Below are 10,109 nucleotides of genomic sequence, written 5' to 3'. Positions count from 1 at the left end.
TGATGACCCAAGTGCCAGTTCTATGAACAAATTTGTTGCTTTATGTAATTTTACATCTCAATATGTATACAGTTATGTAGATTTCCAGATCATGTAGAACTGAGAGACACACCTTGGGAGGTGTTTTTGAGAATTTTGTGTATGCTTTAATTTGAGTTTAATTTTCATGTTTGTTTATTGTTGCAATATATTTAATGTTTAAAACTAAATGTAGGCTTAGTTTAATCCATTTGTAATTATTGATTCTTTGGGATTCGTGGGCTTTATTTAGATTGGGTTTTTTGGTGTAATAAATTTAATTTTTTGGTTTTTATTGAACTGGTCGAAACTTTTCACTAATGCTTGATTACGTTTTGCCTTCTTCTTTTGTGTTTCAAAATGTATATACATTTATATGTATGCAGCATATATATGCATGTGTGTGTGTGTGTGTGTGTGTGCGTGTATAAAACTAAACAAACAACAATCGTATTTAACGTACTTATACTCTGATTTTGTTCAAAAAGTCTTATATTTGTCTGCATTCTGCAAAGCAAGAAACCGAAGAGAAACAATCATTAGCAAACGCTCCTGCTCCTGCTCCTGCTCCTGCTCCTCCGGGTGCTGTTTCGCTTTGTCCTGGAACTAGTTCTACCCGAATTGCCTAAAATTAATTTAACAAACCATGGAAAATGGCTGATAGAACGGCCCATCTATATACTTGTAATGCATAGGGCAACAGCGATTGTCGGATTCTCAATTCCAAGTAGCAGCCTGAGTGATTAATTAAAAGGAAACTGTGGTGGCAGGAACTGGCTTCGGAGTTGCACAGAATCACATCATTTACATATGACTATAAATGACAACAGAACATGAACTAAAACCGAAGCTGTGGATGACAGTCTGAATTATTAGAATCGGTAGTAGATTTGTCAATATAAAGGCTGTAAAAGTCCTGTTTACTAGAGCTACAACTGAATGCTTGATCGGATATAGAACATGTATTGAATTAGGTGGTAATATAGCTCTAGCTGCAGAACTGAAAACAGAAAGATCGACTGGAACTGGGACAATAGTAATAGTCCAACCAAAGCAAACTTAAACTAGGTCTGAGGGCACCTGGAGGACGCTTAAATGCTAGTAAAATATTCAATGTTTCATGTTCTTGTTCTCGTGTGATCTCCGTGTAGATAGAAGCTTTAAAACTAGGCACACCAACTAGCTACTAAAAACATTCTCTTCTCCTCCCTCCCGTAACAAAGGTACATCATTTATGCATTTTGTGCCTCAGATAAAGCCACTTAAAGACAATTAATTTAAATAAAATCCAACTTATAGCGAAAATACAATGTTAACTGTTTGCCTAGGGTTCTCCTTGCAGGATGCGCAATTGCCTCGAGACTCTTCTGAATTTGTTCTGAGGATCTGTCGCACCCTCCTCTCTTTGTTCCTTGTTTTCTCTTGAATTGTCTTCAGTTTTTCTTTCACTTGGACAACTTGTTTTTGCTAAAAATTTTAGTTTTTATTGTTTTTTTTTATTTATAATACTGTGTTTTTTTGTTGAATAATTTGTTGAATCAATGTAGGGTGTAGGGCGGGGGGATATTATTGAAAGCCCAGCTGTGTGGGTGAAAGTAAACGCATATATAGATCCATAGAAGAGTATAGACTGATAAATCTCTTGCAGTTTTTTGTGTGTTCTTTCTTTTCCTGTTTTTTGTTGGCAGTGATATTGCAAAACGTTTTCTTTGGATTTTGAAATCAATGCGAATCGAAACAATAAATATAGTGTTGTTAGCTATGCGTTTGCCTTAGTTTGCCTTCGAAGAGGTGATTGGGAACAACTAGATCGGACCTCAATCGGAAGATCAGGCATTATAGTGGGAGTTGTGTTGGTTGCATTGTCTTGATCGGTACAGGGTACAGGGTACAGGATACAGGATACATATACAAATATATAGAGAGGGTGCTGCTGTCTGTTGTGGTATTTACAAAAATGCTTCGATGTCGTCACTCATATATGTACATATGTATGCATATAAATAATAGGGCTAGTATTTATATATATACAGACATATGTAGGCATATATGACCTAATCGTTTTCAAAACTAATTAAGTTAAATGGTTTTGTATATAAGTACTATATATGCGTGTATATATATATATATATTAATATAAAGTTATGTAATACGTTTAAAAAGTTCATTTGGTTTTGGTTTTTCTGGAAAAAGTATTTTTGTTTACGGTTTAAGGTTTACGGTTTACGGTTTACGGTTTACGTTGAATGTACTCTCGCATTCGTACTGTACTGTTGTCGGTTCCGTTATCTCTGATGCAATTTGATTAATACGTCTCTTAGATCACTAATATTACACTAGTTGCTATTTCCCTCGCTCGCTTCCGGAACCGCCTTGAAAATGCTACGTCACGGAGATCCGTTTCCCGATCCCCATCCGTTACACACTCTAAGATTAAACAATTAATTTAGCTCCTAACTCTTTGGTTTGTTAACGACTAGAACATAGGTAGAGAAGGAATCCGTTTCACGTTTTATGCATATCGTCTAAGTTTTTGTTTTAGTTTTGGTTTTGGTTTTGGTTTTGCCTTTGTTCGGGCCCCGGGAATATGCCTCGCCCACTGCCCTGGTCTCACCTGCGGGGGCTGCGCGCAAAATGGTTAAATGGTTCTATTAATGGATACATATTGCTTTGGGGATTGCAGCAGCGGCAGTGGCAGTGGCAGAGGGCTGGCAGGCAACCACGGGGGGTATTACAGGGATTTCATGACTGACCCCAATCTAATGGAAATACTAATGCAGAGCAACCACAGAAATCAACACAGCGCAGAACTGACAACGATCCGATGCGATCTAAGTGGGACTTTCCGCCTTAGAGCCGGCATTCGAATTGTCTTGCATTTGAGCGAGTGTCTTGAACTTTTGAGAGTTTAGGAATCTGAAAGAGACGATAATGGATCAGTGCCATTCTGTCCCCCAGAGGGACTAGATCAAACGGACGCCACTCACCTCGGATATGAGTCTCTGTGCATTAAAGTGTAGATCTGTATTTGAGCTTCGTCGAAGGTGTGCGTCGTGGGCTCGATCATGTTACGGTTGACGATCTCGCGCACCCGCGAGTCCAGCGACACCTCCCTCGGCGACAGGATCGAGATGTAGTCCTCGTATATCAGGCGCGCCTTCTCTTCGACCACCTCGGCGCTGTTCTCCTTCTTGAGGTCCTCGACGGCCAGCCAGAACAATATGTTCTCCTCACTGAATTCGCTGCGCAGGAAGTTCTGGAATACCTTTCGACCAGCTGCGGAATATACAGAAAATAGTTAGCATACGGCTCAGAGTGGAATATCTCCTTTGCATGCTCACCTGAGCTCTTCATCAGCTTGTCAAAGCTCTTGCCCCAGCTACGGATTTCCTCCAATGTGGGTCTGCAACGGAAATTGATGTTAAACAAAGTATTCCACATGAAAAAAACACTTATTTCTGTAAAGGTAACTTACTGTTCGCCGTCTAGGAATTCGGAATTAGCGAGATCACGCTTTGTGGGCGCATTTTCATCGGCATTCTTGATGGCCAGACTGTAAAAAAAGGAAAACATTGGAGATGATATGGGTTTTCACTGATGTACATTGGTTTCGCTCTGATCTGAATTGGAATGGAACCAATTCTAGACAGTCCCAGGTGAGCTATGCGATCTTGGTGCTAAATATCTCTGATATTTGCTTTTTACTACTCATATTAGCCGTAGCTTGTTCTCCGCACATCCGTCACCCTTCAAAGTAGACTACGATTTGGGCTTGACTACTCTCTGGCTCATAGTGGATAGGGAAGCCACTTCTGCATACATACATACGGGGCAACAAACAGACATATGTACATATGTGTGCTGGATATGTATATCGTATGCGCATAGATACAAGTATATCTATAAAGTGGCTAATGCCATATCAACGAAGCACTCGAACTTGACAAAGCTCCGTTATCTGCTTGACAGCTATCAAAGCGACACGACACAACCCGACTCGATTCGATTCGATTCGATTCGTTGCCCCCAATGCCCAATCAAGTGCGTATGGATGTATGCATGAATCCAATTGTGGCATGTACCGAAGCGTGTAGAAGTATGTGTGACCAGCCAAACACACAAAGGTGCGGAGGGATCCGCAAGATGATAGGAGGAGGGCCAAAAGACTTTCGTTTTCATTCACGAAAAACGAATGCAACACTTCGAGGAGCCATCCAGCTACATACTTATTTATATTTGATTTAAACAGTGCCCCTTCCAACCGGAGGTAGAGCTTTTCCCTGCCCAATCTTTGGCGCTCCCGAAATTGTGAATGAATGCGGGAGAGCAGAAGTCAAAGAGCGGGGGACTAATCAGCGGGAGAGAGCTTTCACCGCGGAGCGTTGCCAGAGGCGAGAAAAATGCCTCCCATCTGCTTCTGCTTCTCCTTCTAGCGAGCGTGTGCGTGTGTGTCTGTTGGTGGGTGGGCGGTTGGGTGTAACTTACCATTTTCCCCTGTTTTAGCGGTTGTTTTTATTACAGTTGTAGTTGTGGTTAAGCGGTGACGAGGATGAGGACAGGAACGGGGATAGGTACCCGTGGAGCAGCACCAGAGACGAGGAAAGAAATTGATTTCGTTTTAGTGGGCAATACAAAATAATGAGGTGTTCTCAAGGATACTCACCAGGAGCAGGAACAGCAGCAACACCAGCAGAAGCAGCACGGCTTCTGCGACTGCGGCCGCTGCAACGTTGCCGCATTCGACTCTTGCAGCACATTCGAGGTGGCACTGGCTGCCGTGACGCCGCCGCCCCCAACTGACACGGACACGGAAACGGCACTTTCGCTGCCCCCTCCCCCGTTGCCGTTGCCATTCCCATTCCCGTTACCGTTACCGTTGTTTCCGTTGCCATTGCCCCCGCCATTGGCGCCATTGTTAGCAGCGCTCTGTGGTGTGGATGCAGTCATTCCGCCGCGCAGTCGACACCCACTAGGCAGCTCCGAAATGGTACAGGACATTTGGCCCTTTGCTATAGATGGAGGGGGACGATAAGTAACATGAGGGAAAAGGGATGGAGTAGGGGGTCAGCACCACTTACCTGCCCTTTTAAATTTGAAGTTGACTCTAGCGCTGGCGTTGGTGTTGTGGCTGCCACAGCTGGCAGACCGCCCACTGCCACTGACCTACCCACTCACTGGCTCCCTTGTTCTCTCGCTCGCTACTGCTCTCTTGCTCTCTCAATTCGATGCTCTCTCCCTTCCTCCCGCTCACTCGCACTCTCTTGGCAGGCAGCGATGGCAATGTGGTGGAGAGCCGAAACCGTTACGTATTTATGTTTTTGCTAATAATTTTTTATCGAGTGTGCTCCAGCTCTTCTACTGGTTTCTCTCTCTCCCGTTATCGTTCGATTTCCTTTAGCTGGCGCTCTCTGCTTCTTGTATGGCAACCGTAACTGTTACCGCTGCTCCTTTCAACTTTCCTTCCACTTGTGATTTTACATGCCTTGAGGAGCAGCAAATATTTTTTTGGCTTGATCTTCGGCCTACTTGGGGATTCTTTTGTCTCTTTTATGGAAGTTTGACCGCCAAATTCATTCGCATTCCTAAATAGGTTGACTCTCCTTCACCTGCTGCTCCACCCTCCTGCTCTGCTCCGTGCCTTGGCTGGTGCGTGGGATGGCTGGCTAGCTGGACTGGCTGGCTGTCTGGCTGTCTGGCTTTGGGTGGTGTTGGGTGGGTGGGCGCCCTTAGCATTTACATATTTTGTTGTATTTACGGCATACGAATTACAAACGACTCAATCACTGCGTGCCCTGAACCAAGGGGCACATTTACACCCAAAAGCGTTACGAAATTTATGAGCAGCTGGAGCTGGCTCTCTCCCGCTCTTGCTCTCTCTCTATTTTTTGGTTAAATTTTATTTATTTCTTTTGCTAGTCATTACACGGCGGACTCTCACTCCCGTGTGCGTCTGTCTGTGTGTGTGTGGGCACGCTTTTGTGGGATTCGATTGGCGGCGACGGAGGTCGGGCTGATGGGGCGTATGCGTGATTCTCTCCCTCTGTGTGTTTCTCTTTCCTTGCGGGGGTCTCGCCTGCTGTCTCTGATTGTTGTTCCTATTTTTGTTGTTGTTGTTGCAACAGCTGCAACTTGTACCGTACTGCACTATCAACAGAACGTTGTGCTGTCGTTGTGGCGGGTATTTTTGGGGGGATCTTGGATCGTTGCTTTATCACAAAATCAGCTGGTGTTGTTGTTTTGTTAACAGTTAGCCACTATCTCTCTCCTTTCCACCCTCTTCTCTCTATCTCACTATTTATCTCCTTTTTGTGTGTTGTGCGCTTCCGTTAATATTTTCACTCACTCTCTCTCACACATACACACACACACACACATGCAGTGTGCTTTGGTTTTGACAGCGTTGGTTGTTGGTTAATGGAGGGGGCTGGGTGGGAAGGGTATTCGATGGAGCAGGGGTGTGAGTGGGCAAGGAGGGGACACGGGCAGGGGCATGGGCGCGGGCGCGGGCGCTGTGTCTGTATATATTTAGGAGCAACGAGTACATACGAATTTCTGCCTTGCCACAGCCACTAAAATATACCCGTATTTGTATTCGTATATCTCTATTTTTTCACTGTTTTGCTAGCGCCTAAATTTCGACCCCCAATTCCGATTGAGATTTCCAAACCGATTGGATTCGACCCGATCGGTTCAGTTCCGATTCGTTTTACTACACGGAAACTGCAGTTTTCATTTGAGGCACTCTGGGATGGCGGAAAAACGTATTCCACAATCTCCGGATTCACATTTCGGTTGCTGCCATATTTTGGGCTCCGCGGCGACCACACATTATTGCCGTTTCATTTCCACTGCAGCACAAACACATACACAAACGAGCCTGTGCGTGTGTGGGATTTTTTTCTGCGATAGCCAGAACACAGAACAGAACCCACAAATCCTCCTCGACGGCGGGCGCGAGCACAAGTGTCGGACGTGTTTCTCTTCGCTCTGGCAAAAGGCTGATTTCCAAGCAGTGCCATGGCAGCGCTTGATTTTCCAATGCGCGCACATTCCCACACCACTCCTCACCCAAAAAGATATGCCTGGCGGCGCCAAAGGTGCCCACAGAGAGAGCGAGAGAGAGATTAAGCAAGCGAAAGCTCCGCTCCTCCACATAGCTATACAGTTTGAATTCCTGGCACAATATTCACACATGTGCGCGAGTTTCGCAAAAGCGCAAAAAGCTCTCTGGAATTCTTTGAGGGAAATGAGCTTTCGCCAGGGCTGCAGTTTCTGCCTGCGACCTTATCGATGTCAATAAACGCAAGGAATGATTTGGTTCCATTAAAAATTAATATATTCACTATCAAAATTTCACACAATTGCCACGAAAGGGCACAAGGGTACTGTTCATCTATGTGAACAGGCGGATGGTGCAGTCGGCACCAGTGGAGAACACCCACGGCTGAACGGGATGCCAGTTGACGTCCAGTACGCCGAACTCCTCGCGTTTTTCGTGCGTCTGCAGCTTCTTCAGCGGCACAATTAATGGATTCTGCAGCAAATCACTAAAGGAAAGAATCAAAATTATAATTTATTCCGTCGTTATTCGGATGAGTTTCAGTGCCACTCACTTGTAGACCATTCCGTGGGAGACAATGACAGCCTGGTCGTCGCTGCCAGACGCAAAGAGCGGATACCGGAGATGGAAGGCCACACTGCGCACGGCATTGCGATGGAGGCGCATGGTCTGGTAGGGCTTGGTGGAGAGGTCCAAATCGAACCACAGCATCTTCTTGTCGTATGTAGAGACGAGCAAATTGTCGCCCTTCGGGTGAATGGACATGCCCGAAATCCACTTGGAGTTGGTCAGCAGCTTCTTGATAAGTTCTTGCTTGACCAAATCGTAGATGCGTATATTGTGCTGGGTCTAAAAGAGGACAGATTTGTAGTATCCAATGAATTATAGGAGCAACGTCATAGTATTCTTACCGCCACAAAAAAGCACGGCTTCACCGGATGGAAGAGCACGCACTGGATCAAGCCCTTGCTCTTTGAGAAGGGTATCTGAGAGCGTCGCTTGGAGAGCTGATGTATCAGGGCCGAGCGATTGGCGCCCTCGGGCATCACCGTGGCCAAGTAGTCGCCGCGTCCATGCCAAGTCACTTGTCGAATGGGCTTAAAGTGAGTGATGATCACTCTGACGCCCTTCTCCTGATCGGCGGGCTCCGCATTGGCCCACTGCACTGCCGTCTTGATGCGCTCGTTCTCGATGACGTCCAGAACTGGGGCCTCGGCCAGCAAGTCATCGGTCTTCTTCACGAGGAGCTTGTCACCAACCTTCGGGTTGACCAGCAGCAAACGACTGCCGGTGGCTACCGCAATGATGGAGAGCTTGGCATTGGGACACCAGGCCACACAGCGCACCACGTCCTCGGTCTCAATGGTGCGGATGCACCGACCTGTGGCAATTTCCCAAACTGCAAGAAGGGAGAAAATTGTTAGCGATCAATTATGAGAATTTGATAGGACCAGATAAACTTACTCTTGACCGTCTTGTCGTCGGAGCCGGACACGAGGTACTCGCCCTTCGGTTCCACGCTGACGGACCGCACAAGATCTGTGTGGCCCCGGTAGACCAGACTCTCGACTGTGGGGAATGGCTGCAGATCGCGCGGTGAAGGCAACTTGGGGATGAGGTACTCTGCATCGATGTTCAGCTTGACGCGCTTGGCACGTGGACACAAGTACAGATCAAGACAGCGCAAGAAGCGTTCGCGGAGGTAGCGCGAGTAGGCGGGCACCTCACGCAGCGACTTGAATTTCTGCGGCATGAAGTGCAACTTTCGCCTGTGAGGCTCGTCCTTCAACTTGTGCCACTCCTTGGCCTCCTTCTCGTCGAAGAGATACTCTGGCGGCGGGTTGTAGGACTCGGCGTGCCCTGGCAGGTCGCGCTTGGGCGCTGACACGGGGTCGTGGATGCGGCGCATCTGTTCCCGACTGGTGTCCGTCTCCCACAGCATGTAGAACTTGGGGCCGCGCTTCTCCTGCTTTTCCCGCTGCACCTCCTCGGTGGTCTTCATCCAGCCCATCTTAAGGGCGTGCACCATACGCGAGACGGTCTTTTTCTCCGACCCTGAGGGAAGGAAGGAGCGCTTGTGGTCGGGAACGTTCTTGATGGGCATCTTCTCCACCTCCGAGGTGAACCATTCGATCCAGGGCGCGTACTCGTCGTGCTCTTCGTTGGGTATGCGGCCCGAGTTGATGCGCTTGATGAGAGCAATGTCGGCATCTGTGAGCAACACCTCCTGACCAGTCAGCGGATCCTTGACAGTACGCCAGAAATTCGGGTCCTCGATCTTGCGCAGGAAGTCATCAATTTGATCGCCCTTCGGTGGCTTTACAATCTTCTTGGCATCCCAGTCGTAGCCAATGTGCTTATATTCGTCATACCAGTGCATCGGAATGTTGCCAACAGTGTTGCGGATGTCCTCCTCGTCGGAGGTGTCCGAGTCGGCGTATTCCACCTTTGAGGGATCCCTTGCAGGAACCACTGGTACAACTTTATTACTGCTGGTGGGCTTCTCTTGTGATTTTTTGATAGACTTTGACGTTGTGGCAGCCTCTTCATCATTGTTCTTGCTCGACTTTTTAGCATCGGCATCATCTTCTTCTTCTTCGTCTTCTGCGCTCTCTTCGTCATCGTCTCCTGAGCTGCCTTCGGCACCTTTCCTACCCAAATAGTTGCCTTCTTCATCACTTTCGAATTCGAGATCCTCGCTGCTGTCTGTCTGATATTCCTGGTCTATGCCCTCATCGTCGGTGGAGTCTTCGCCAGGATCTTTCACGGCTTGCAGCAGATCCTTTGAAAATACTGGCATTAGACTGAATCCTAAAGTTGCATTTCGGCTCGCTTACCTCCTCCTCCTCCTCATTGTCAGAAGATTCGTGGCTGTCCGGTGCTTCATTTTGTGGCTCTGGCTCTTTTACTTTCCGCTTAATTGTTAGTTTTTTAGTCATTTTTAGAAAACAAAACTAACGCGGCGCACGTGTTGCAGTCAGCGATAGTGATGGGTGATGGTAAAACGATTGTGCGGCAATTATCGAATCGA

At 46.9% G+C, this 10,109-nt stretch overlaps 2 protein-coding genes across 2 annotated transcripts; both read right to left on the bottom strand.

Moving 5' to 3' along the window:
* Nucleotides 1-2,208: 2,208 nt before the first annotated feature.
* On the bottom strand, nucleotides 2,209-6,204 carry LOC6592243 (regulator of G-protein signaling 17). Its single transcript, XM_026986531.1, has 7 exons — nucleotides 5,097-6,204; nucleotides 4,682-5,027; nucleotides 4,504-4,512; nucleotides 3,494-3,571; nucleotides 3,360-3,421; nucleotides 3,006-3,294; nucleotides 2,209-2,934 (listed from the first exon to the last, which is right to left on the bottom strand). Exons 2-7 carry the CDS (start codon nucleotides 5,014-5,016, stop codon nucleotides 2,850-2,852), a joined length of 858 nt encoding a protein of 285 aa, XP_026842332.1. The 5' UTR covers nucleotides 5,017-5,027; nucleotides 5,097-6,204; the 3' UTR covers nucleotides 2,209-2,849.
* Nucleotides 6,205-7,331: 1,127 nt separating this feature from the next.
* On the bottom strand, nucleotides 7,332-10,044 carry LOC6592244 (ribosome biogenesis protein BOP1 homolog). Its single transcript, XM_002017559.2, has 5 exons — nucleotides 9,916-10,044; nucleotides 8,543-9,860; nucleotides 7,990-8,477; nucleotides 7,632-7,927; nucleotides 7,332-7,565 (listed from the first exon to the last, which is right to left on the bottom strand). The coding sequence occupies exons 1-5, from the start codon at nucleotides 10,015-10,017 to the stop codon at nucleotides 7,412-7,414; spliced, it is 2,358 nt and encodes a 785-aa protein (XP_002017595.1). The 5' UTR covers nucleotides 10,018-10,044; the 3' UTR covers nucleotides 7,332-7,411.
* Nucleotides 10,045-10,109: the final 65 nt, after the last annotated feature.

This window comes from Drosophila persimilis, unplaced genomic scaffold (genome assembly GCF_003286085.1).
Source record: "Drosophila persimilis strain 14011-0111.01,24,50 unplaced genomic scaffold, DperRS2 tig00000002-arrow-pilon, whole genome shotgun sequence".
NCBI classification, from domain to species: domain Eukaryota; kingdom Metazoa; phylum Arthropoda; class Insecta; order Diptera; family Drosophilidae; genus Drosophila; species Drosophila persimilis.
The sequence above is the reverse complement of the archived record's forward strand: the minus strand, read 5'-3'. Positions and strand labels throughout refer to the sequence as shown.

Bases quoted from the DNA above. Each gene is read 5' to 3' on its own strand.
- LOC6592243 (XM_026986531.1), bottom strand. From the start codon at position 5,016: ATGTCCTGTACCATTTCGGAGCTGCCTAGTGGGTGTCGACTGCGCGGC. The intron at 3,422-3,493 runs GTAAGTTACCTT...TTTCCGTTGCAG, and splicing joins GAATTCCTAGACGGCGAACA to ACCCACATTGGAGGAAATCC. The intron at 3,295-3,359 runs GTGAGCATGCAA...TATATTCCGCAG, and splicing joins CAAGCTGATGAAGAGCTCAG to CTGGTCGAAAGGTATTCCAG.
- LOC6592244 (XM_002017559.2), bottom strand. From the start codon at position 10,017: ATGACTAAAAAACTAACAATTAAGCGGAAAGTAAAAGAGCCAGAGCCA. The intron at 8,478-8,542 runs GTAAGTTTATCT...CCCTTCTTGCAG, and splicing joins CGACGACAAGACGGTCAAGA to TTTGGGAAATTGCCACAGGT. The intron at 7,566-7,631 runs GTGAGTGGCACT...TCTTTCCTTTAG, and splicing joins TCCCACGGAATGGTCTACAA to TGATTTGCTGCAGAATCCAT.